The sequence below is a fragment of the Alexandromys fortis genome, unplaced genomic scaffold (assembly GCF_014885135.2).
Source record: "Alexandromys fortis isolate MF-2015 unplaced genomic scaffold, M_Fortis_MF-2015_v1.1 scaffold_50, whole genome shotgun sequence".
In the NCBI taxonomy this organism is placed as follows: Eukaryota; Metazoa; Chordata; class Mammalia; order Rodentia; family Cricetidae; genus Alexandromys; species Alexandromys fortis.
The window spans coordinates 2,509,604-2,536,433 of record NW_026067932.1 but is presented as its reverse complement, the minus strand read 5'-3'; the positions used below and the strand labels follow the sequence as shown (position 1 = coordinate 2,536,433).

At 44.2% G+C, this 26,830-nt stretch overlaps 2 protein-coding genes across 10 annotated transcripts in view; one reads left to right on the top strand and one right to left on the bottom strand.

The window, feature by feature from the left end:
* Cep83 (centrosomal protein 83) overlaps positions 1–3,088 on the top strand; it is a 128,336-nt gene extending 125,248 nt beyond the window's left edge. For all 4 annotated transcript variants that reach the window (XM_050145574.1, XM_050145575.1, XM_050145573.1 and 1 more), the window contains 2 exons: positions 1,389–1,578; positions 2,440–3,088. In XM_050145574.1, the coding sequence (XP_050001531.1) occupies positions 1,389–1,578; positions 2,440–2,544 (295 nt within the window). In that variant the 3' untranslated portion in view covers positions 2,545–3,088. The remainder of the gene's footprint in view (positions 1–1,388; positions 1,579–2,439) is intronic.
* A 547-nt stretch (positions 3,089–3,635) lies between these two features.
* Plxnc1 (plexin C1) overlaps positions 3,636–26,830 on the bottom strand; it is a 159,021-nt gene continuing 135,826 nt past the window's right edge. For all 6 annotated transcript variants that reach the window (XM_050145566.1, XM_050145570.1, XM_050145569.1 and 3 more), the window contains exons 22-31: positions 25,192–25,369; positions 22,780–22,883; positions 13,995–14,049; positions 11,907–11,938; positions 11,709–11,816; positions 10,530–10,693; positions 8,837–8,984; positions 7,210–7,350; positions 7,054–7,128; positions 3,636–6,014 (exon numbers count right to left, since the gene is read on the bottom strand). In XM_050145566.1, coding sequence (XP_050001523.1) covers positions 5,910–6,014; positions 7,054–7,128; positions 7,210–7,350; positions 8,837–8,984; positions 10,530–10,693; positions 11,709–11,816; positions 11,907–11,938; positions 13,995–14,049; positions 22,780–22,883; positions 25,192–25,369 — 1,110 coding nt within the window. In that variant the 3' untranslated portion in view covers positions 3,636–5,909. The remainder of the gene's footprint in view (positions 6,015–7,053; positions 7,129–7,209; positions 7,351–8,836; positions 8,985–10,529; positions 10,694–11,708; positions 11,817–11,906; positions 11,939–13,994; positions 14,050–22,779; positions 22,884–25,191; positions 25,370–26,830) is intronic.

Genomic DNA, 26,830 nt, shown 5'->3' with positions numbered 1-26,830 from the left:
GCACTGTGGATCCTGACTCAGGTTCTCATGTTTGCAGAGCCACCCTTGCCCCAGCCCTTCTTTTGGGTTTTATGACAGCCCTATCCCATTGATTAATCACATTATCAATTGGGTTTTATGACAGCCCCATCCCATCAATTGACCACAGTATCAGTTTGGTTTTATGACAGCCCTATCCCATCAGTTGACCACATTATCCATCACTGATGAGCAACTGAGTTCAGTTCCTCTCCCCTTTTCAGAGGTGCAGGTATAGTGGGACCAAAAGTTGTCATCTTGTAATCATATCTGATTCTTTCTGGTGGCCTGCTCCTTCCTGAAGCTATGTACAGTCCCTGCCCAGGACTCACCTCACCACTGTACAAGAGTGCCCTTCACTCCTGAGAGACCTGGAGTCTTCGGAGTGATGCACCGGGGAACCAGAGGCTAAATACTATATTGTTAATGTATCGGTATCCATTTACATTCAAAATTAGGTTTAATTCAAATATAAAGAACTATGATTTTATATTTGACTATATTTCGTGTAAAAATGAGTTCCATATGGTTGAATCCAATTTTTTACTTTTGTAGTTTGGACTTCCCTTCTATTTTCAGGAGTAGGAGGGGAATGATAGAAGTGAAAATAAAAGTGCCAGCATTTTCCCAAAGTATTTTTAATCTTTGATTAATTGACAAAGCTATATTGAGTTAATAGCTTACAGTGCTAATAATTATCTATTGTTAATATATAGGAGCAAGTGTGGTGACACCTGCTTTTAGTTTCAGCACTCTGGAAATAGAGACAAGAAGGTCTTTGTGAAATTGAGACGAGCCTGATCTGCATAGGGAGTTCCAGGCCAGTCAGAGCTACACAGCAAGAATCTGTCTTAAAAACTATATATGGTTAAGAGCAGTGCCTGCTCTTTTAAAGGTCCTGAGTTCAAATCCCGGCAACCACGTGGTGGCTCACAACCATCTGGAATGAGGTCTGTGCCCTCTTCTGGCCTGCAGACACACACACAGGCAGAATATTGTATACATAACAAATAAACAAATATTTAAAAAAAAATATATACACACACATACATATATATACACACACACACCCATATACATATACATGTGTGTGTGTATGTATTAATTCACTGGGTGTAGCGGCACACCTATAATCCTAGCACTTGAGTTGTAAAGCCATCCTGGGTTGCAAAGCGAATTCTACACCAGTTCTAGCTACAGGGGTATAGTGTGATACTATAAAAGATCATTTTTCTGTTTATCTTTCTGATACAGATTTTTTTAGATAGATGGATGTTATAACTTAAGAGTCTTTCTCCCAACTAAAAATTATATTCTGCTCTTCATTAGGGTGTAACTATTAAAGAACAGAAATGCTTTTCCTCTTTAAGGCAAAATGTTCCGTTTGAAGAGTATACAAGGCTTCAGAAGCGACTAAAGGATATACAGAGAAGACACAATGAGTTTCGGAGTCTGATCTTGGTTCCTGACCTGCCTCCAGCAGCATCGCTCCATCCTTCTAGCTTTCAGCCATCGGCTAGAGTGCCTGGACTCGAGCTCTCCTTCCCTCCTCATGTGCAGGTAGGAGCACTTTAGAAAAGAGACAAACATTTCTAGAGGGCTTTTTCTTTTGTTTTACTGATTTAGAGTTCAGATTCATTTGACATGAAGAGTTTTACCTTCTTCTTTTTCATTTACTGTAGAAATCTGAGTAAATTGAAATGTACTCTGTCCTTCAGTGATGGTTCTGGCAGTAAGTTCTCATTTTGGCTATAGTCAAATAACATGGTTGTTGGGTCTTTGAGTAGCCTAGATTTTGTAGATTAGTTATAAATAACTATCAAGAACTTGCAACACACTGCATTTTCCATATACTATTTTAATACTAGTGGGAAATGCTTTGAGGGAAGGCACCATTTTTATTCCAACTCATAGGTGAAGAAACAGAGTGATATGACTTCCCAGAGGTCCTAGCTGAATAAATGACAGGCTTTTTTAAAACCTAGATCTGCCTGATTCCAGAGCCTAGGCTCCGAGATTTGACTGGACTTTAAGTAACTATGTTTTACAGCATAGGCCTAAGATTGTAGTTACTATACTGAGTCTTATACCAGGTGCTGCTTTTAGTAAATTACTGCACCATTTCCTGTCTTGTGTGAGATCTGCCATCTGTGTAGACCTGTGCCCTGCCGGGAGCATTGTTTCATTTACTCCCTGGTGACTTTTACTCCTAGGGAGGAATAGCCTTGATTTTGCTTAAGGGTAGAACCTGAGGTGTAGGAGAGAAGGGGACTAGTTAATGGTTTCACCCTTGCTACTCTATTTTTCGACTGCTAAAATATACATCATATCTCAGCCACATTGTTGGAGGCCTCTGTGAGAGAGGCAGAAGACAAGGACTTTCTTAGTTTTTCTAGATTTCTGTTATGTGTCATTTTTAAGGAGGAACAGCATCAAAGAGAACTTTCTCTACTTCGCAAAAGACTGGAAGAACTAGAAACGACACAAAGAAAACAACTGGAGGAACTTGGATCTCCTGGGGAATGATGCTGGAAGAAAGGCAAAGCCAGACCTCAATAAAACGTGACGTCTAACCTGTGGCATTGCGGTGCTTTATTACTGTTTGCCAAACCCACGACCTGCCTCAAGGAAAGGTACCAGCCACGTGCTACACTGAACGGGCCTGGGACTTTAGGATCATGGTAACCAAAGTGAAGTGTTCCAAGTTTTAGATCTGTAGAGCATGTATTGACACTATAAAAGATAGGAGGAACTAACTAAGGAATCAAGTTTTCATAATAATATGAAATAATAGTACTATTTTTATTTTGTTGAATTTTTTCTGGTATTTTGCTTAAAAATGTAATCTTGAATTCCTTTTTCCTCATCTTTGAGATGGCAATAACAAGATCAGTAAACATCTTTATTGTATACAAAAATTATAAAACAAAAGTTTTGGGAAAAGATGGCCATTTAAAAGTATAAATATCACTTAAAAGTTTCTAAATATATATCCATTATAGAAATCGTTACCTTTTCTAAAAGCTGTGCACTTAATTTATTAATAACTTAATAAATATTTTTCTATCTATGCTGTTTTTGTGTTTAATTTCACTGATCATATAGTGATGATTTCACTTACTTTTGCTTTGGTTAGTTGGAAGTTTTAGAAAATTGAGTCCTGCAGCTGTTTCTACAGAGACAGTTCCTGATGATCTTACATGAAGCAGTGGACTCTTGAAGTGTTTCTGGTATTTAGTTCTGTTTCTCACTGTCTAGGACCTAACCAAATAATTATCTTTTATTTACTTCAACTTTCACTGTTCACCCATCGGAAACTTCTTTCTGGAGCATGTTTTAGAGGAATTCTGCTGGAATAATTTCAAGTCGGCAAAGCAAAGTTCAGCTTAAGTTTGTCAAACGTATGTGGATTTATCATTATTCAAAGTCTCTGCAATCAAAAGTCCCAGTTGATCATTGAAGACAAGAACATAATCAAGCAGCTCTTGGCATCATTTAGCAAGGAGCCAGGTTTGCTTAATGGAGTTGCTTATTTATGTTGAATGTACAATGCTATCTTGTTCCTGAAAAGTAATTTTCATGAAACCATTAGAACGAGAAAGGACAAACAGCCCACAGTTGTTACATCAAAATGTTTATTTTTGGATATAGACATTTAAAACATTCATCTTCAAGAACAGCTTCAGTCAGGGTATACAGTAAGAAATAGACTTTTAACCCTAATACAGAAAAAGTAACAGAAGTCATTTTTAGATGCTGCTTTAGACACTAGTGTTAGAAAAAAAGTTTATAAATTAATTGTTTTGCACCAAAAATATGCAAAGAAACTTGAAAATAGATACTGTTTGTCATTTGTTTCTTTAGTTGCTGTTTACTATAGACCAGTGACTGATTGTCTTCAGCACACATCTAATTTGGACATTCTCTGCACTTGGCTACTCTGATCCAAACGGTGATCTAGATAGTGCTTTTCACTGGAGGATTGACAAACACATTACACACATGAGTGAATCTTCATCCCACCTCAGTGAGGTAGGTTAGAAATACTATACAGAAATTACAGAGGCACAAAGAGGTAAGTGATTTGCCCAAAGATCCTCACTCCACACTGGACCTGTGTCATAGAGCTGGACAGGGACACCCTTGTGTAGCATTTAATACGGCTTTGCTAAAGCTGTGGCTAAACCTTTGAGTTGGAAAGTCTGTTGGGCAATTCTCCTACCCTTGGCTCTCAACTCTCCTCCAACTTTTCTTGTGAAAGCCTTCACCTCTTTGAAGACTGTAGCAGCTTTAAATGGGGGCCAGACCTCACCTTTCTACTTAGAAATAAAGTATTTGGTAGTAGTTTTGAGATGTGTCCATTTGGACAGACAATGGTCACAAGAAAGAGGACTGGGAAGGTGCCGATCAGGACAGGAACTGATGTTGAGATATTAACCTCTCTTACACTTTATCTGATATTACGGAGCAAAAAGGATTGCATTTACCAAGACAAATTCCATTTTATTCTAGATGGTCCATACAGTGCTGGTTTTAAGAATGTGTGCTCAATGTTTTATTTGCTGATTGAAAGAAAATTCCTTCCTACAGTGGGGGTTTGGAACATCAAGGGTAAAAGGTGCCTGCCACAAGGGAAGTGAGACAGTTCTCAGCTTATATTTTTTACTTCTGTTTAATAGAAGGAAAACACAGTGGTATTAAAATTGGTCATGAGCAGCAAAAATTCGGGAATAAAAAAATCAGCAATAAAAAAGACTACATTATAACTATAGGAAATTCTTTAAAAAAAAAAAAAGAGGCACGAATAAATGAGTATTTTAAATCTTTCTCCTGTAAGGAATACTTTCAAAAAGTACATAGTAAGACTAAGATACCAAGTTGTACTAATATTTTCCAGGCCTTGGGCCTCAAATATATATTTATATATAATACTCCAATGTGAACAACAATTTGATGAAATGTAAAATGTATCTTTTATTTTACTCACACACAAGTATTTATAACCACAGGGTTCACCAGAAATCTAAAGCAAGGAGACACTAGTATAGAAATGTAAGATTACAGGAGTGACTTACACACCCACAGACAGTTCCGATCAAACAGAAGTAAGCCATGAACTCTTTGCTCACAATACCACTACCAGATACATGAAAAGATAAAAAGGAAACACATTAGGACAGAGTCTGGGAAAAATGCTGTGGCATTTCAGTGAAACCCGCTCACTCTCCTTGCTTTAGAGCTCCTTGGATGAGATGGAGGGAGTTGATGAGTGCAGCTGGCAACCACTGAAAAACACGAGCCCTTTCAACAATGTTGCAACACTGTTAGTTTTTGGTTTAAACACACACACTCACGAACGCTAAGTGTACAACACTACCAAATTTTGCCTTCAGCTTTTCCAAGAACTACTGGGGAAAGTGAATGCTGCAGACCCTCAGGTTGCCCTGGCACCCCCACCTTGTTTCCAAATGACCCAGTTCACATTCTGAGCATTGTTAGTATCCCCTCTCCTCTGCATACCTGTGGTGTAGTCACAAGTGCTACATAGCTGTAGTTTTCCAACATCCACTTAGGTGTCATTGTGCTTAAGTGGAGACTGTAGTTACAATACTGACACTTGCTTACTGGCCCTGTATTCTCTGTAAACAAGGAGGCTGTTTGCAACAACCACTTCAGCTCTATTTACAGGAAGGTTCCCACGGTATACCCACAGGCACAGTGGTTGATATGCTTTCTATAAGCTGTGCATGTGCCTTGGTCTCTTAAAAGACAGTGCTCAAAGTGGAACCCATGTGCAAACAAGAAATTAACGACAAAGAGTAGCTCAAGCAGCCATTTTGCTCCCAAGCTGTCTGAAGAACTTTGTCAAATAAAGCCAGGCCCCAGGGTGCTCACATCCACTTGCATTTCTTCTTTTCATCAAATAAGACTTTTACATGCAAGAGTTGTTTCTGAGCTTCTTCCAGCCCTCGTTCTCTTTCTAGTTTATTTAGAATCTGTTGACAATTAGAAGAGTTATTTTACATATTAGAGTTTTAGCATTACAATTCACAATTCTGGTGGGCTTGCTCTTTCTTTTTTTCCCCCCATTCCTGATGCTGTGAGTGGTAAAAATCTGTATGAAACAGATGCCAGCATTTTCTTCCACATTTCCATACTCGCTTCACTAAGTCATTATCACAGGATCAACAACACTTGGGCTGGAAATAGAAGCCCACAAGAAATACCAACTATTTGCTTACAAATATGGGGCCAGATTTCCAAGGCCCTGCTTTATGCATTACGTCACAGCCATTCCAAGCACAGCAAGCATCTCTGGGCAGCCAGCATGCAGGCAAGTATTCCTCAAATGCAGCAGGCAAGGGCATCCTGATCAGAGATGGAGTCTTCCATCTCTTTCCCTCCCCTCCCCAGAGCTTCCCTTCTCACCCTTGGCAAGGGATGCTTATCATGTTTAAGGAACTCATTGCCTCTACCCTACCTTAGCTCTTCACTTGATCTTCAAGTAGCAAATGGACTTGGTGAGCTATTCTCACCAGTGACATGGATAGCCTGTCCCAGCATGACTGAGTGGGGGGAATCAGGGAAGGGGGAATTAACATATATTTGGAAACAACGAATCCAGATTAAGGAGAATTAATCATAAAGGAGAATGGTAGTTCCTACTAATGGTCATAAGAAGCCTGAGTGAGAACACTGTTTATTGAGCGTCGCTTCAAGGATATCATGATTTCATATAGCCATGAAAGACAGAGGTAGGTGACTTACAGGCTTAGCTTTCATTTTTAGCAGACCACAATCAAACATAAACTGGCCCCATTTAACAGGGCCATAACCTACTAATCAAAATTTACTTGGGTCATTGTGGCATTAGACCCCATGAATTCAAATTCAGGCGGATCTAAAGATGGACCACATGCCAGGCTACAAGGGGCAGCCTGTGCAGGGTCTGGTTGGGTCATCCCTGTCTGCCTATTTGGGATGGAGGACTATGCCAAGTACTTGTGATGGGCTTGTGGGCAAATCAAATCTTACCTCATCAAAATACTTTACGATGTATTTGTAGATTTCTGTCAAGGCCACTTCTTCATTAAATTCATTTTCATGTTTCTAAAAGAAAGGCTTGTTGAAAGGCTCTGAAATATATGTTTTTAACCAAATTATAAGCTTATTTCTGCTTTTTAGTAATACCTTAGATTCCTGAGTTAAGAATTCTTCCATTTCTAAAGATGACAATGGAGGCAAATCCCTGATTGCTTTGTAATAAGATTTTACTTCCTCTTTGTAGGTTGGTATATCCTTGGCATAAAGAAGTTTATTAGTTGGTGCTTCCTGAAAAACAACAACAGCCACAAGAAACATAAAAAGCCATGGTCGGGGGAGGGTTTGTAGCGGTGCAGTGTAACTGGACTTCCACAGCTAACAAGGCTGCAGGCCTCAGTGGTGACTGAGTGACTGACTGCCATCTAGATAGCTCTGGTGAGTCACTGTTATTTTCAGGCAGATTAAATGCTAATATATTCAGCCTTCTTCTCATAAAAGAACTAAAATTATTATTTTTGCATGATTTTGAGTTACGGTAACAATGGAGCTTCTTTCAGTCATAGTTCATTACTAATGGTCGTTAAAAAGCCTGAATTAAAACATTGCTCTCATCCTCACCCACCAGTGAATTTTGGCATATATAAAAGACTTGATTGTAGATCTGATTGAGCCCTTTATGTAACTAAAACTGGTAAGTAATTGGCAGTGGCAGATTTTCTAGCTTGTCCCTTATCTCATTAGGTTATAAAGATCTTCCAGGTTCTCGAGGAAGCACAGGTCGGCAGTACCGGTGACTGAGCTGCAAAGGCTCCTGGGCAGTGTGAGTGATGCTACCATGTAAACAACCAGGTGGAGAAATCATTATTCACAAAATGTAAAAAAGTCTCAGTGAAGATATTTGAATGAATGATGGGATTAATATCCCAGTCAGTATGTGTTCCAGAGTCTAGTGGCTGCATCCGTGGCTTGGTGACTGGTTCTGAAGGCTTCGTACACTGAGATAGCCCTGAGAAGTGCTCGTCAGGTTCTGAGTGAATCCTGCCAGTTTCATGACCATCCACTCAATAGGCATTTATTTACCCAAGTTTCATTCACAGACACCAAAGGTACAAAGATGGAGGTGACTGTCATCAGCCTTTGAGATGCATACAGCATTGTTGGATAGAGAATGCACAGCCTCAGTGTGATGTGAAGAATCACCGGCAGACGCCAGGGGAGGACGGTAGCTGGACAGATGAGAGCTCACAATTGTGTTACTTTGTAATAACAAGACCTGTGACCTCTCTGCACCTCGAATTCCTCGCATACAGAACGGGAATCATAGTAACTGAACTATATAAAGAACCGAGGAAGTGATGGTTTTAAAGGCTACTTTTACTATGGCACATGCATTCTAAGTAGGAGATACCCTGGGGAAGTTCATAGACACAGTCAACCAGATCTGAGTTTCCTCCAGTTCTTCAAGCACATCAAGAAACTATGGGAGAAAACTCTGTCGGATGAATGAGCAGGATTTTACTAACAACTGAGGTCAGTCGGGAAGGCCTGGTAGCATAACAAAGATACCAGCTGTAGGAAGAAAGGCACCAAGGTGGTGAAAAGGGAGAGCTTAGGGGGCAGGTGGGCACAGGGCCACGGGTATGGGTGAGGCGGCGGGCCTGAAGAGAGGGAAGAGAGGAGCAGAGGCAGGTTTTCTTAGGAAGAGGTGGTTGAAGCATCAGTGACCGGAAATGCTTTTCAGGGGTATGTATCAGAAAGCAAAGCTGGGCCTTACCTTCCCCAGTTGCTGTTCTGTGAGAGAAAAGGCATCCATGAAAGCCTGGGCAATCACTGACAAACAGCTGTCTATATGTGGAGTCTTCTTAATGTCAAAGACAAACTGAGGGTTCTTCAGGATGTTTACCCAGAAGCGAAGAGGAAGGCTGTTTGAAGGGAAAACAATCTCTTCTCAGGCAGGACTGTTAACATAGCCAGTGGTCTGCTCACCAGTTTGTAAATGAGTGTGTTATTGAAGTATGTAAACCTGCTTAGCCAAACTAACAAGCAGCAGCTGGCAACATCACTGAGCACCAGGAAGGGTTATTCCAGCAGTGAGTGAGGGCAGACTAGACAAGTCGGAAAATGGCCCTGAACAAGAACTTCCTCCAAATCTGGGTCATAGGAGATGTTGGCACCAATGAGAACTTCTCACTCAAATCCGTTGTGCCTGACCTCTCTCTTCCAGCCCCTTTCAATGTGGCACTCTGGTCTAAGCCACTGACATCCCACCTGGGTTATTTGCCCGCAGGTCCTGATCCTCTTAACACAGAATCGGGTCTTGTCACTCCTCTCCAACTGCCTGTGTCCCTCCATCCGAGTCTCCTCTCCCACCGCTTTTCTGTGTATTCCATCTCTCCTGGGCCCTTTGCTGTCTTTCACTCAAACCAGGCAAGATCACACTTCCACGTCTTCTCAGTGCTCTCCTAGTTATACCGTTTCCTCATCTAAAAGGGTGCAAAACCCTTTTGAAGCCTTGGTCTACCCTGTCCTCATTCCCTTACCCTCTTCCTACTTTTTCCATTGTGCACATAACTCTTTGGTGCACATCAGTGGATCCATCCCATTCCCTGTCTCTCTTTACCCATTAGAATGCAAATTTTGTGAGTACATGGGTGTGTTTCTTCCATTCCTGTACTACCACAGTGCCTGACAATATTCACAGTGTAGGCAGTTAAATAACTATTGGAATATAATGAAGTATTCAAAGTCCTCCCTGCATCTCTGCTGCAACTTTGGCCTAACTAGCTCCACCACTTGGCTGCTGGGATTCTCAATGGCTCGGTCACTTGTGGCTGGTGGTAGCACCCATGCTGGTGTGGGAGTAGCAGGGCTTGTGGAATAGGAGGCTAGAACTGAGGACAGGAGTTAGCCAGACCAAAGGGAGAGGACTGACCAAGAGCTTCCCAGCTTCACCTTTACTCCTTGCTAGCCTGTGGAGGGAATAAGCTCCACGTTCTAATGCCTCATGACCGGTCTCCCTCAGCTGAGGGGCAGCGCATTTCAAACAGAGGCAATAGGCTATACTCCTCTTCTGAGGCGGTGTTAGCATAAATAATGTGCAAACCCTGCTCCTTAAGGTAAAATGCTAAAATAAATGACCTCAAAACCCTTGGATAATTCTCAAGAAAACCCTATGACAAATGGCAAAAGTGTGAACTTCCATGTGGAATCTAAAGAGACACACACCTTGAAAGTTATAAAGCAATTATTGTAGGCACAATAATAGTTTCTCTAATAAAAATAAACCGTAAACTACTAATTTCTCATTCTTTGCTAGTCTAACATTATAAATTTTTCATGAATTAAAGATAACAGACTTGTTATTTTGTCCTTTAGAGTAGAATTCAAACCTTGAAATTCTGATACAGGAACTATATATTTAACATTCTGCCTAGGTTCTGGGAAACAGTAATCACCTACATTCCCACCTGTTTGTTTTCCAAATATGTACAACATCAGGATCTGTGATTTTTTTGTTTTCAGCTTGGGCATCCAAAAAGTCAAAGAAGTATTTTATAGCAAACGGGGCCCTGCTGTTGGGCAGACTCCAGATGCTCCTGAAGAGTTTCTCAAGCACAGAGTGGATCGCCACCTGGAAGACAGAATGGAACAGAGATTCTTGGTGCCAGCTTTGAAATGGTGCCAGCTTTGAAAACCTATTGGGAAAGCCAGCTCCAAGTTCAAGAGGAAGTGATGTGCTAACCAGAGGAAAAAATCATGAAATTGCCAGATGAGGCCAACGTGGGCTGGGTGGGATAAGGGTTTAGAAAGTCTGTGTCCATGTTTAGATTTAGTGCATAAACTTGTAGTGCCAGGTCTAGGGCTGTGTTTAGACAAGCCACGGATGCTCTGCTGCTAGATTGTCTTCCTATTGCATTTCCATCTCAGGGTTTAACTGTGGACTTCCCAAAGCAGTCGATGGGTTTATCAAAAAATGAAGGCAGAGCTCCATGGGAAAGACGAAAAATCAAGAGGTATAGGTATTCCTCTACCGACCACACAGATGTCTAAGCAGATGTGCTGAAGAAGCTTGCCCAGCAAGGTTTTTTACAAGGCTAGGGGAACAGTGACATTTAGGATGGTGGAGCAGAAATCCAGAGCCTTCCGTTAACTGCTAAAAACTAGCTGCAGTAAGATTTGCTCCTGACTTGGTATTCCACTGGCTTTCCCATCTAACACACGTTTATAAGTGAACAGAATTCTTGAATTTCAGAAGAAAGTAAGATTTACTAGGCTAGTCTCACAGATTCCCCCTCATTTTATTTGCAACTCAAAGGAGTTTTATTGCTCATCCATAAAAACAAGTAAACAAAAAGGAATAATTACGCTGTCAACGCAAACAATAATAGTGGACCAGTGAGTAAAGGAGCAGGAACAATAGTGAACGCCCTGATTGGAGACGCTGCAGTAGAAATTTGGAAAGTGCTCTTTCCAGTTTATAAAAATTGAACGGTGGTACAGGGTGTGTCTACGATTTAAACTTTCATTTTGCTTTGCTAGAGGGCACAAGGGATTTGTAACATTTTCACACTTGAGCGGAAATTAAGTTGAACACATCATATACTCCCAAGGCACCCATGAAAGCGGTCCTAGACCAGTAAGTGTACCTTGGTTGACAGCAGCTTTGTCAGATACATTTCTTTTACTTTGAACTTGTGTTTGCCTCGATGTCTCTTTCCTTGCACGACTTGAAATGCTTCTGAATCTGGTAAAATCTAAAAAGACCGTAAAAGTGTTATGTGAAGAAACTGCATGGTACAAAAGGCAGGCAGTTTGGTGGGCAGCACAAGGCAGCCGGAACTCACCAAATGGCAGTGGTCATCTGAGTATTCCACATCTGAACACCAGAGAAAAGGAGAGAAAAATGCCCATTAAAAAACAACCACTGACTAATTGGCCTCAACAAAAGCCCAGCTTGTGTTCCAAAGCCAACAACAGCTCTTGTATTATCCGTGGGCTCTTCACTGCTACTTTGTTTCCTCTGCTGTATCTGAACAGTGTGAAAGGGGCCTAGGGGGCTGACTAGACACTTAATGGGGACAGGGAGGAGGGGTTCCAGCCTGTCACTCAATAGAGAGACCTGGAGCACCTCTGTGTGCCAGGCCTGCAGCTAGGATTAAACCAGCCTTGTTCTGCTACTAATTGCCCAATTAACTAATTTCAACAAGGAAGAGCCATGTAAAAATGTGCTGATCTGAGTCTGGATTTCTTTAAAGACAGCCTATTACAGATGAACCTAAATAAGTGATTAGCAGGTAAATGGGGGGGGCTCTAAAGTGGGAAGGAATGTGGGCCCCCTCTAAGATGGACAATGTCCAGCTCAGAAAGCAAGCAGACCGAGAGTAGCAGTAAGCAAGGGGATGTTTGGGAGGAAGAGAAGAAAATGGAGGGGAAAACAGATGAATGGGGTTAGCATCTAATTTAGTAGCATCTAAATTGTCCTAAAATTAAATCCTTTAAGAGGAAGGGAAAATTGTCCATTGGGAATCAACCGTAGGCTAGCTAATAAGAAGTCTTCTGTGGTATTGGAATGGTCTAGTGGCCATAAGGCACAAGTGACAGGTTGTCCTTGAAGGAGAGGGAGGAGGAAATGAGCAGATACAGTAGGTTGGTAGATTTGGTGCTGGATGTTGAGGGAGTCAGAATTCCACGAAGGAATTTTGTGTGGTTAGAGCTTAGGGGAGAGAGGGAACCCCTCTAGAGAACAGTGCTAAATGCTTGGGAAATCAGTAGCAGTAGTCTTTATCAAATTCAGCACCATGAACTCATCCAAGACAGAGTTTCTCTGTGTTGTCCTGAAACTCAGAGATCCACCTGCTTCTGCCTTGCAAGTGCTGGGATTATAGGTGCACGCCACCACCGCCAAGAAAGTCATCCAGTCTTAGTTGGGCTGCTGTGGGCCTTTCCTATGACTGCCGGGCTCTCTAGGGCTGGGATTCCCAGAGGGGCAAGGAGTTAAGTATCAGTAGGACAGAAATCAAATTGGTGGTTCTCAGCCCCAGGGGATAGGAAGAGAGCACACTTGGGTTCCATGAGGAAATCAAGCCTGAGATCCTCCCCACAGCAGGCTTTTCTAAAGGTTCAATCTTTGGGTCTTAACGATGCCACTTTCCTCGTGCCACGATAATAGCTGTTCTGCAGGGTGGCTTTGTAGAGGTCAGTGTCATGATGGAAGGGGGAACTGCCAAAGGGATGTGGTTCCACAGACTAGATGCTGGGACTGAAGTCACCTATAGGCGCAGGAGTCACAGCACCCTGTCTGCAATGGATGAGCAAAGAGGCCGCTGGAGAGAGGCCGAGGCCCCTGTCTAGGGTTAAGGACAAACCCCAAACAGGACCAGTGGATTTTCTCAAGGCATTATCAGTGTTTTCCTGTCCCACAGCTGCCAGGAAGACAGAAGACTAGCTTGCTGACTCTTTTTTCCTGTAAAATTCCTCCTGCCTTGGCTGTCTGGGAAGTCTGCAATGCTAGCACACTGCTATCTTGGAGATTCTGCAGGGACTGTCTTGCTTGCTCAGCCTGTCCAGGGCAGTGTGCTTATCTGCAAGCTTCCCGGTCAGCTGCAGGGCGGCCTCTTCTGTTGGTGCCCATCCTACTGGACTTGGAAAAGAGCTATGAGGGCTGAGACTACCCCATGTTCAGAGCTGCGAGGAGACAGCAATTTCCTTTGTGCTGGGTCTGCTGTACCTACATGGTTACAATTTCCTTCCTTCTTGCAGAATACATGTTCTTGGAGCAAGGAACAGACTGAAACAGCTTTTCCCCCTCAGCTACCAGAGAATTACATAGCAACAACTCAATCATACCTCTGACAGTATGTCTAAGACAAGCGAAAAAGCATACTTTGTTACCCTTCTGCTTTCACCACGGTTTATAATGTTGTATTGCTTACCTGAAGTGAAGTTTGCAATCTTCTTAAAGACTTTTATAGTGGATCCATTTGATATCTGAAAGCAGAGATTAAAAAATAGGACTTTTTAAATGTAACAGATTTCTCAACTTACGTCCTCTCAATTATTAAACATTTATCAAGGACCACTACGTCTTGGGCACTGTGTGCAGGCTAGGGTTAGCCAGGTGACCAGCAGAACACTGACCTCAAGGGATTCATAGTCCTGTGAAGTAAGCACGCACACACACAGTCACCCAAGTCAGTACCTGTGACCTAGATGGGATGGGAGCTGCTTCCGGAAGAGGGAGGAGAAAGCCATCTTTGGCCAGTTCTCTGTCTAACTGATCAGAAGAGGCCTGGATTACCACACATACACACTCAGGTTTCTGCTTGTTATCAATTGAATGCTTGTGTACCCTCCAAATATATTTGCTGAATCATCTTAATATGGTGGTCTGAGGAGGTGGGGCCCTCGTCTCCCATAGAGAGAAGCCCTCAGACATGGGATTAATGCCCCCTGGGAAGACAGAATCTGCCCCCTCTCCCCTCCACCAGCTCATAAGGACACTGCGATGACAGCCGTGTATACCAGGAAGGGGCTTTGACCACTAGCTTTGTGTCTAGTGGTGCATGGCCTTTGCTTCTCTGGACCAGAGCTGTGAGAAACGCCCAAGAGATGTATTCTGTCACAGCATCTGAATTGGCTAAGACGGTATAGGCAAAGAAGAAAAGTTGAGACAGACTTCCTCAAAGCTGGTATCTGTAGCTGTACCCGCTGGCACAACAGTTGCATGTCTAGGGCGGTCCTCAGCAGCACAAAGTTACAAAAATACTGAAAATGAACAAACTACTGCCACACGCCATGGGGTGAATTGCACAATCTGTTGGGACAGAGGCCAACACAAAAGAAACCATACTGTATGGTTTGACTGGTGTCAGGTATTAGAAAAGAAGTGGTTAGGAGGGCCAGAAGAGGCTTTTGTGCCTTGATCTGTGCCAGACACCGTGTGCCCGCCAGGTCACCCTCTCCGGGCACACAATGATTGCGCTTTTTCGGGTGATTAGAGAACTTGCACACTCTTAACAAAACCCTCCAAATGCCCTGCACACACCGCTGTCTTGGGGCTTCTGCTGCTGTGGTGGATGCCATGACCTGCAACAGTTGGGGAAGGAAGGCCTCATTGTGCTCACAGTTTATCATCCGGGGAACCTGAGGCAAGAACCGGAGAGATTGTGAAGGGGTGCTGCCTACTGACTAGCTCCCCACAGTTTGCTCCTCCTGCTTCCTTACAGAGCCCAGGAACCCCAGTCTAGGACTGGCACCACTCACGGTGAGCTGGGCCCTTCTGCATAAATCATCAATCACAGTGAGCTGGGCCCTTCCGCATAAATCATCAATCAAGACAGTGGCACATGCCTCTAATCCCAGAACTCTGGAGGCAGAGGGGGTCAGAAATCTGTGAAACCTGTGGTGAGTTCTAAGACAGCCTGAGCTACATAGTGAGACCCTATCTCAGAAAAACCCTACAGACCTGCCTACAGGTTATTCTGGTAGGGAGGAGTCCCTCAGTTCAGGTTCACTCTTCTAAAATGATTGACTAGTGTCAAGCTGACACAGAACTAGCCAGCATGATTACTGCTTGCGTCACTATGTCATTCCTATCGAGAGGATTTTGTGTAAATGGACAGTAGCTCCACCTGCACCACAGTGTGAAACCTTTCAAGGTCCTCAGAACGGCCACCCATCTGCTCCCAGGGTCGCCTCCTGTCCTCACTGAACGGACTCTGCCTTCTTCCACTGACTAGTTTAACCTGTTCTTGAGATCCAGACAACTGGATTCGAACACTACATACTGGTATGTGTGATATTTTTTAATGCATGTTTTTGAGGGTTGGTATAAGGCCTATGATGTTAATTTAATATACACTGTGCCTGTCAGTAGTACATCCCTTTTCATAACCGTGTAATAGCCCATTATATGAATATACCACAAAAACTGCCATATGGTAGGGAAATGTTAATACACGCAGTGGTGCAGTTTAACTTTACAGATATGCCTATCGAAACAAGCCAGCTACAAGATCACATGTATGATCTCATTTATATAAAATGTTCAGAACAGGCAAATTTATATAGACAGCTAGTGGTTTCTTTCAATGGGAATTGTAGAGAAGACTGAAAGGTGACAAGTATCTCTTATAGTCAGATTGTGATGGTATACAACTATGAGTAGACCTAAGACCAGCGAGTCTCATGTCTTATCTATTTGTTTGGTTGGTTGGTTTGTTTGGTTTTTCAAGACAAGGTTTCTCTGTGTAAACCAGGCTGCAGGCTGGCCTCGAACTCACAGAGATCTGCCTGCCTCTGTCTCCTCTTCCTGAGTGCTAGGATTAAAGGCGTGCACCACCACTGCCCGGCTTGACTCCCACATTTGAAACAGGTGGGTTGTGTTGCTTTGTAGTTGTTGGCTTGTTTTACCCTGGTTTTGGGGGCTGAACCCAGAGCTTTGTGCTGGCCAGGCAAGTATTTCATCACCGAGCTACATCCTTTACTCTAAACATACAAACTTTGAGGAACGTAAACTGTAACTCAGAATAGTTCTCTCATATCATGTTTTAAATGTACAGGTCAGTAAACAAATGCTTTTATCATGTGGTCGTGCTAATACCATGTCCATGTCTGGCTTTCCCTAGAGATGAAGTTCAGGACTCTCCCTTTGAGGCCTTTTAGAACGAAGGATCCCGGGGCCAAATGGCTCTTCAGGGTCTTTCTCTCATGACCAGGCAGCTCCTTGGAAAAGACCAGTGCAGAAGTTCCCTTCAGGCAGAAGAAAACACAGGCAAAGAGGCGGAGGGCAAGCAGGGGTTCTTAAGAATAAATGGTTCTGAAGGCGGGTCCACAATGTAAGACAAAGAACGGAGGAGAGGAAGCAAGTCAGGGGACAACCCCCACCTCCCGCCAGCTGTGGCCTGCAGAGCAACTGTCACTTTGAATCCTATCAGCTAAGTGACTTTCCTCCCTAGTGTAAAGCTCTAATAGAAATTTGGACCTGGCCTTCCCTAGTTTGGGGGGAAAAAAAAAGAATCTAAGAATTGCTCTCTGGATTGCTGCACAGTGGTTATCAGAATGTCCAGGCCTCCCCGGTAAGCACCACAGGATAAACACAAGCTCCTCCAGGTGACACCCACAGAGGAAGAGCCAGCTGTCCAGCCAGCTGTGTCCAGCCAGCTGCTAAGTTTAGGCTAGAGGCCTCCCACTGCTAGTGTTCAGGACATCTTGTGGGAAGAGGGGGGATCTGGGCAGAGCTAGCTAGACTCCAAGTGTTAACTTCCTGAGCTCTTGGCTGCTGTTAGCACCAGGCATCTTCTTTCCCTCCAGCCATGCATTGTTTTCTGACTGGTTTTTCAATTCTCCTCCATATTTGATGCCACTAAAATATGTGCAGGCATCCCCAAAGCAATACTCAGACACCACGCTTATAAGAATGTGTGAACATAGTCACAACCTCCCCCCACCCAAGAGCTGGATGTACTGATTTTAAGCCAATAAATATCCTTGTATAAAAGGAAGCTGGTGATTCATTCTGGGTAATTGTCAAAGAATGAATCCCAAATGGATCCTGTTGAGTGTTGAGCCAATACTCCACTACTGTCAGACACTTTGTTTTGCCAAGAGCGAGCACCCTTCCTCTATAATCACAAATGCCACGATGGGCCTTCTGATAAGGAACGCTGCCAGAAGTTCAAATGTCTTTTGGAGAGCTGTCAACGCTCGGCTGCTGGCACTGTGCTCAGGCATTAAGATAGTGTAGACGCAGCTTGGACCAAGGAGATTTTACTCTGGAATTATCTCCCAAGAGCTGGTGTAAAGCATTTTATTAGTGGATGCGCTGGGATGTGTGTGAGCATATTTCTGACTTTCACAGCTGCTCTGGGGCTGGAACATTTCAACCCCCTGTCATGCTCTAACACTATTAGATGGACAGAAAAATCATTTGCAGATGTTTGGGGGAAGCAGGTTTCCGCTTTCTATTCTCAAGTCAGCTGCTGCCAAGTTAAGGCGAGAAATGCCTTTTTGAAAAGTGCCATGGGATCCAAAGGGTTAAGAACACAGTGGCTGTTTGTTCTGTCCTAAGAGCTATAACTACTTCTCACAGAGTACCACACCCATTCTCTTGTCCTCCTGTGAGGCAAGGAGCATCATTTGGGCCCTGGCTTTAGAGATGAAAACCAAATTAAATCACGGGAGATTAATGTTACTAGATAGATCGGCAGTAGGAACCTGTCTCCAGCCCAGAGCAGAATAGGTGGATGTGACAGTTTCAGATGAAATCCTCTCCAGTCTTACGGCAGTCCACAATGCACTATGACAAGGCCACCCCTTCCCCAGTGTTGCCAGCCTGAGCTAGAAGGTGACTTGGCATTAGCATTAGAAGCTATGACCACACAGGGATGAACTGGACACATGTCAACAATATAAAGCCACACCTGGACGTTAGCTCAGCTATTAGAGCACTTGCCTAGCAGGTATGGAGTTCCAAATTTGATCCCAGCACTCAGTAAGGAGAAGCAGGAGGATCAAGAGTTCAACTCTTACATATGGAGTTGGCAGCCAATTTGGGCTACGTGAGACCTTGTCTCAAACAAAACCAAAACTAATAAAAACTCCTAAAATAGCGGGCAGTGGTGGCGCACGCCTTTAATCCCAGCACTCGGGAGGCAGAGGCAGGCGGATCTCTGTGAGTTCGAGACCAGCCTGGTCTACAAGAGCTAGTTCCAGGACAGGCTCCAAAACCACAGAGAAAGCCTGTCTCGAAAAAAAAAAAAAAAAAAAAAAAAAAACTCCTAAAATAGATCTGTGCATAAATGTGAGCTATCTTGGTGGCAGGAAGCTGTCTTTATGTCATAGGCTTAGATTATCCCCTAAAGATAAATTTTATAGACAAAATGTAAACATATTTAATCATATAAAAGTGTTGTATGGCTTGGTGGCTAAGAGTGCTTGCTCTTGCACAGGACCCAAGTTTGGTTCACAACACCTTGGCTAGTTGGGTCACAGCCACTGACGCCAACTGCGGGGGGCAGAGGGGTGTCTCATATCCCTCTCTGGCCACACGTGCACTTACCTAAGCATAAGTAATAAAGGTAAATCTTCGTAGAAATGGTATTTGGTCAGGTGGTGGTGGCGCACACCTTCAATCTCAGCACTTGGGAGGCAGAGGCAAGTCTATCTCTGAGTTCAAAGCCAGCCTGGTCTACCAAGTGAGTTTCAGGACAGCCAAGGCTACACAGAGAACCCCTGTCTTTAAAATTTTTTTAAAGTTGTTATCTTGTATAGGTAATAATGATCAACTATTAGAAACTAACATGGCTCAGTTTTTTGAAATTCAGTTTTATGGATTATGATGAATGTGACCTGCACTTGATCCTTTTTCCTTATGTAAAGCAAACAGTCTAAAAGCACAGTGGTCAATACAAATTACTTCAGGGAAACCTTCCTGAATGTCTCTCATTCTTCACCGAACAGCCTTGTCCCATAGGCCATGAGATCCATCACAGGGTCTCAAGAGAAGTTAACCTTTTCTGTCGGCAGCAGAGACTGCTAACTACCAGACCATTTCATAGATCAGGCGCCACACTCAACTAGGACCTAAAGGTCGGGAGGGGGGGCTGAAATCCCCACTCCCACACAACCTTATTCCACCATCCTTAGCAGAACCACAGTTTAGATGGGAAGTTCCTTTTTATCAGCTGATGACCTGGGGCACCAAGAGAAGCTCAATGAACATGGCCAAATTTCTGAACCCCTCCCCGCCTGGCATTCCGTTAAAGGGGTAGTGAAGAGAACCGAAGAAGCCGCTGTGGGCAAAGCCCCCAGGACAGTGTGTGGTGCAGAAGCAACCTCTTTGTTGGCTAAGTAGACAAACATCTAAAGTCGCTTTGCGAGGCAGTCCAATCTTTTTCTTTAAGAGCAGAGATGAAACCTGACCAGGACCACTGACCTTACCCAACATCATCTGAAACATTTCCGAGCACTACAAATGACCTCTGGCCAATTTGGGGTCATCAGTGACCACTTCTGCACCGGCACCCAATGTTCTTCAACCACTGAGTGGTTTATTGTCTTTTCTCCCTCCTCAGAACTCACAGCCCGGAACAAGATGTGTGATCTGTAGAGAAAACTTCCTGCCCCACAAAACACCTGCCTTTCAGCCACTGTGCCACCCCATGGCAGGGTGTGACAGTGTGGCTCAGCAAAAGGTCACGGTGGGTGCCGAAGGAGAGAGGCAGGAAGCCTGGACTGCAAGCTCGCCTCCACAGTCTACCCTGTCTCTACCAGCAGGATCCCCTTCGTAACAACCCTCCTGAGCCTCAGCCAGATAGGGGAGTGTCTGTGAGGGTTTAATTATAGAGAGAAGGATGTTGCTGGTTCCGAGTGTTTATAAAGACACTGGCTCACATAACCCCTTTGCTGCACAAGCTGGAACAACACAAGAGCAGAAATTTGCTGTCCTCTCTGCACATCTGATGGGAACTGAGAGACAACCCTTCCGGTCTATGGCGAGCCTGGACAGAGCCAGCCCTGTGGACAAGGCTGGGCGCCGACTGCCACTCCTGCTGCCATAGAGGCATTTGTCAAAAATGCTGGCAGGTGGATTGGAAACCATTCAGTAGGCTGACAGCATCATCATTGGGGCTCTGGAGACAGCATCCAACCTATATTCTATATATTCTGACCCCTCTAGTACCCTGGTGTCCAGCAGCACACACACACACAAAACGAAGTGGAAGAAGCTGGGCCTTATACTCCAGCAGCAGAGACTTTGTTTAGACAGGAGGAGGGACTGGCCGTCACTGACGATTAACTTTAAAGCCGAACTAATTTGGACTAATTGGGGGGAGGTAAGTCTGAATCACTTAGAACTCCGAATTAGACCCTATTTTTAATGAAATATAGTTTTTTCCCCTTTCAAGCACATACAGTGACTCAAACTAGGGTGCTTTACTAAATGAATAAGAGTGATAATTAGCATCTTGTCTCTTGGAGGGAAAAGCAAAGTACTTGAAAATGGTTTTCTTTAACGAAAGGGCAAAAGCAAATAGTGGCCCAACCCTCTCAAATTATCCCAGATTTCAAATCTGTAGAGGTGCTATTCAAATTGAGTGCACACCAAGGCAACTGAAGGCAGGGCGGACGCTTTCCTTCAGCTCAGTCCGTAGAAACCCAGGCTTTTGGGGTGCACGGCCAGCTGACCTCCCTGGCTCCTTCCTCTCTGCATTCATTTGCCTTGTGGCTTATCTTTTTAAACATAAGCAGAATCCGTTAAGCCCTTATGTCCCAGTCTTGTCATTTATTACCACCAGGCAGCAACACGGGCTATGAGGCCAATAAATCATCAGGACAGGAAGTGACTACAGGCCAGATTAATTTCATTATCATCCTTAAGCAGACAGGTGTCTAGGACGCCCATGTCTCAAGGAAGAGTGATGTCCTAGCTCTCCTGACAGACCACCTGTGCTATGCAGACATCTGCGTGCTGTTTTCTCTGCTGGAATGACCTGTCCTGCCTGTCCCTAGTGAGGGTCGTCAGTGGCCACCCTCAATGCCATACGGTCATGGAGAAGGTGAAACAGAGGTAGGCTCCTTGAGTACAGCAGCCGGGACTTCATTCCTCTTCCTACAGCCCCAGTTCTTAGCACCAGGCAGACATTCAACAGTAATGGATCCCAGTGTCTGGTTTCAGGAATTTCCCTGCCTCCTGTCTTGCACATACAGGCTTCTCTGGCACTCAGGTTTTTGAGAAGTCGTATGGACCCTTCACTGATTTCAGCATTCACTCAGCACAAGAGTCACAGGGCTGAAGGAGCCATTGCTGAATAGGACATTCAAATAATGGTGTGGGACAATTCTATATTCTGTCAATTATGTTTTAAATAAATGCTAATTGGCCAGTAGCCAGGCAGGAAGTATAGGCGGGACAACAAGACAGGAAATAGAGATGGGGCAATGAGAACAGGAGAATTCTGAGAGGGAGGAAAGCCTATTCCTCTGCAGTCCTGTCCAGACACTGAAGAAGGAAGATGTGACCTGCCCACTGAAAAAGGTACCAAGCCATGTGGCTAACATATACTATAATAATGGGCTAATATACATTATAAGAACTAATACAATGCCTGAGCTAATGGGCCAATCAGTTTATCATTAATATTGACATTTGTGTGATTTCTTTGGGACCTAAACGGCTGTGGAAATTGGGCAGGACAGAAACCCCAACAAGCAGACCCTCATGTTACAAGATAAGGCAAACAATTAAGGACATTCAGAACATCTTTGGAACAAGGTCAGAACAGTAGAGAGAGGTGAGGCTGAGGGGTCTACTCTGCTCAGCGTTGACACACTTGACACGCCATGGGGATTTGCACACATGCTAACCCACCCACAGCTTCCCTAGGAACACAGTGCACAAGGCCAGACAGTCTTGCCATAGCAAAGTTTCTAATCTAAATGGCAAGGTGGAGAATCAGACAACATGACAACGTGCCCTGTGATGAAGGGGACATGAGATGGGGACACCACTAGAGATAGATGTATGGGCTCTTCTGAATGAGCAGGGGCAGAGACTGTGTCCTAGAAACAAGCAACCTGCAAAACATTCAGAAATAGGGAGTCTTGGGGGGTTTTTGTTTTGTTTTGTTTTTAAGGGCTAATCCAGTACTAAAGTTATCCAATCCAAATAGGACTACAGGTAAAGAAAGAGGTGCTGAGGTTGCGTCTTGGTCCTACCTCATAGTGGCCAATGGTGTTCAGCTTGGTTATTCCATCTTCAAGGATCACAGAGGAACTGTCAATGTCCAAAAGTTCTTTCTGTCGTGTTCCCACTTGAAGCTCTGAAATAAAAGGGAAAAGGTATTTGGTTTCCTTCTCAAGTCACAGTTAAAAAGTTAAGCGCTGCTTAGTTCCTTTCACAAATACTCCTGGTAACTAAGCCTGAGTGAAGGGCAGAGTTTCGTCAGACGGTGTGGAGACAGCGAGCCAGACAAAATGCTTTGGGCTCGTGTTTGGGGTTGAATATGTCAGACAACTGCTCCTGAAACATTATGCTGAGTCAAGTCTGGAAGTGGAGACCCTGAAGGCAGACTCGCCCATCATCTGAGGGGCTAAAACCTTAAAATCAAAACTACCTCCAACATCACCAATATCTATGCATGTCCATTCGTAGAGCACTCTGTGAACTCTCTTCTGCTTGCTTCCTGCAGTTACTATACACCAACACGCCAACCCAGCTAGGGCACTAGTCACTACAGACAGAAGGTAGCCACAGAGAAATGTTTTCTGGAATTTGTGCAGTGTCTTATGAATTGTTACTTTAATAGCAACTCACTAGGAACATTTAAATATTTGGAGGTTGCCCAAAACAATCTGGACTTTTGATTTCTCTTTTTAAAAACCTGGCAATGGGGCTGGGCAGAGAACCCGGCCAGTAAAGGCACTTGCCTCCAAACAGGATGATCCGAGTTCTCTTCCCAGGGCCCACATTAGGGAGAAGGCAGGAACCAACTCTCACATGTTGTCTTTATTTCCACATGTGTGTGTGCATTCATACACATACACACACACGATAAATAAAAATTTAATTAATTTTTTTTAAAAATCTAGCGATGGCCAAATATGATTCATAGCTCATACATACAAGCTCAGCATTCAGGAGACTGAGGCAGGAGGATCATCACAGGTTCAAAGTTAGCCTGGACTCAGTAGTCGTTCTAGGTCAGCTAGAGCTACAGTACTAAGACCCTGTCTCATCTCCGCCTGTCAACCCCCAAACCTGATGACAGTGACTCTGTAGCAGCCCATAAAGCAGCTTCTGCAGAGCCCAAGTGGCTTTTCCCAGTTAGGTCAGGCTCTGCTATGTCCCCTTCCTAGGTGGTGACATTCTGTGCATATAGGCTTTCCGTCCTGCTGGACATGATGCCACCAGCTTACTCTACTCTTAACTGGAACTTCGGGGTTGGGGGAGGGACACCTGCTTGGCATAAACCCAGGAAGGGCCTGCAGGCTCTGCTATGGACTTTTCGGTGGTTGGAGATAGAGTTGCTGGACCGTTTTCCTGTGGTTATTAGGCTGGGTGTGCCCGTGTCCTTTGTGGTCAGAGCCACACACTTACACGATAATGTTCAAGGCAACTTGGTGGATGGGATGAATCAGGCTTCAGTTTCCTAGATGGGGCTTCCCCTTCTGCTTACATCTAAGCAAAGGAGCTAAGGCCTCTTTCAACCGCCAGCTCCTCCAGGCCGTGCAAGGGAATGGAACACTGCTGCAGAGCTGCAGAGCGGCACCTAAGCAGTCTGCTTTCTTTGAAGCTGGCATTGACATTGCTACGCATTTGCATGGCCTCCCCCAAATTTCCCAGGCCTGCCTCCAGGCTTTTCTCAATGGTTTTAGTGGGAGGTTTGATTGGTGGGGGAGGATTTTAATTGCCTGCTTAGTGGAGGCCTACAACTATACGCGGAGAGGAGATGAACCTTGTTACGCTGTCTGTCACTGCCACGAGAGTCTGCTCTTCTTTCCTGTCCTATTATCTGCTCTGAAATCCCACAGCAGTCCCTTGGGAGGGCTGCGCCAAGCTCAACTTTAAGATGTGGCTGAACATTTGAGAGAAGCGGAGCCCTGTGAGCTTGCACACACATATGCTCTTCTTTGCAGTATACCAATAGAGCCTGCAAATGAATTCATAGCAGATGCTGCTTCGTTGTTGGGGGAGAGGAGAGGATACACTTCTTACAGGATGCGATTAGCAGGGAGGAAGATGACCTTTCCAGCAGGCTGGAGTTAACACCCTGTGGCTGAGCCGCCCACTAATGACAAGCTCCGTATCACAACAAACAAATCAAATGCCAACGTGAAGCACAACACATCGGTAGGGCACAGGGTCGACACCTTTCTGTACTTCCTGATGCAGGGCGAGTCCATGTGCGCCCAGGGTCGGCCATCACATTGCTTTACAAATACAGCATTTTCAAAATGGCATCTTGGAAGGGCCTTACACTTCCTGGGAAGAATCAAGATGCAGGAAAGAGAGCCAAGGAGTCCTTGGGTCCCCAGACATGCCCTCTGGGTACAACCGAGGCCACATAATTGCCCCCAAACAGAAAGAAGGTAGGAGGGTGCTTTTCAGGGGTCTGGAAGAAACCTTACCGAGACCGATTTCGTTGAGCTGAAGTCCATACGGAGAACCATTTTTGCTTAGGAATGCCTGGAAAATCTTGTCTTTGGCTTGGCCTATGGTGTCACAGTCGAGAACATTGACTGAAATATTCCGACAGACATCGGCACTCTCGTTTTCTGGGATTTTCTCAAAGACAACATTTAATGCCTGGAAGAATACAAACAATCGGGTTTCGGAGTCTATTAGGTAACTACAGCCTGAAAGGCTTCTTGAAAGACACACCGTGGCAGAGGCCCACTAATACCTCTGACGGCGCATTAGTGAACGGCGTATCGCATTATACTACTTTAATCTTTCCTCCATAATCCATTCTTTTCAGGGATAATGGAAAGGCAAACAGAAAGTTAAAACACTCATTACAGAGCAAGCATTGAATAAATATATTGGAGAGGAAAATATGTACATGCATAACAATTCTGCAAAATAATAGTGACTTTTAGTTTCTTCCTAAAAAAAAAAAAAAAAAAAAACAATGACTTGGAAAGATTCCATCGCCAGTGAGCTCAGACTGGTGATTATCTTTTTTTATTAACGGGACCACAGAGTCCCAGAAGTGAGGGTCCAGGTGTCAGGGAAGGTTACGAGGCCCCTGTATTGAACACACCAAGGAGGTCACTTTTTAATATGCAGCATTAATTATGGCAGCATTCGTCTCCCCTTCCGCCCTCAACATCTGCAGTCAGATGTTTGAGTCCTCATTAAAATACCGCGCTCCCCACCCTGCACTACTATACGTGCATTAATTACATCCCCGTGCCCTTGCTTAAGTTGTATCAGTTAGCATTCTCCCCGAGCGGCAAAGTCTAAAAATCCTACTAATGGGAGAAGCAAGTCTGTGTGTGTGAGAGAAAAGATAGAGCCAGGCAATATGTCGAAAAATGACCTAAGAGCAATTTCAGGTTTACTCCGGAAGAACAAATACACAAATCTAAAAAAAAAAAAAAAAAATAAAGTTTCTCCTGCCACAGATCCTTGGGGAGGATTGGTTCAGCCGTGAGCGGAGAGGATCTGGTACAAGCGTCACACGATTCAGATTCTCTGGCGCCGTTATCAGAGAGTTGGGGGCTTGGGTGCGGTGGGAAATGCACAGTTTGCTCATGTTTGGGGGCCTGGCTTATGAGGGACTATGAAAGGGTAAAATCGTGGGTTTGGGAAGAAATGGAAAACAGCTCTAACCGTATAGAAACTTGTTTAGCAGTACACATCTTAGGTTTGGTTAATTTTGGCATGTAGGGTTTTATTTGCAAGTTTTCATACTAGGTTTATAATAGAAATTTTAAGAACAAAACACAGATAATATGGCGAATTGAGTAGGGTTGCCGGAAGTGCCTATGGGGGTGGGGAGCTAGGTCAGAGATAGACAAGATCTTGCCTAGCACCCATGAAACTCTGAATTCCATCCCCTGCAGTGCAAAAAAAGTAAAATATGTAAGACAGCACCTGCCTTCTAATACTTTCAAGAGGTCAAGGAGATAGAGGACTCCCGGGTGCTGCAGGATTCAAGGATAATGGTGCCTTAAGAAACACCTCTTTGAATCTTTTAACCCCCAGGCCAAGGCTATGTTGCTATTACCATCCACCCCCCCCCCCCCGCTCTAGAGTGGGGAA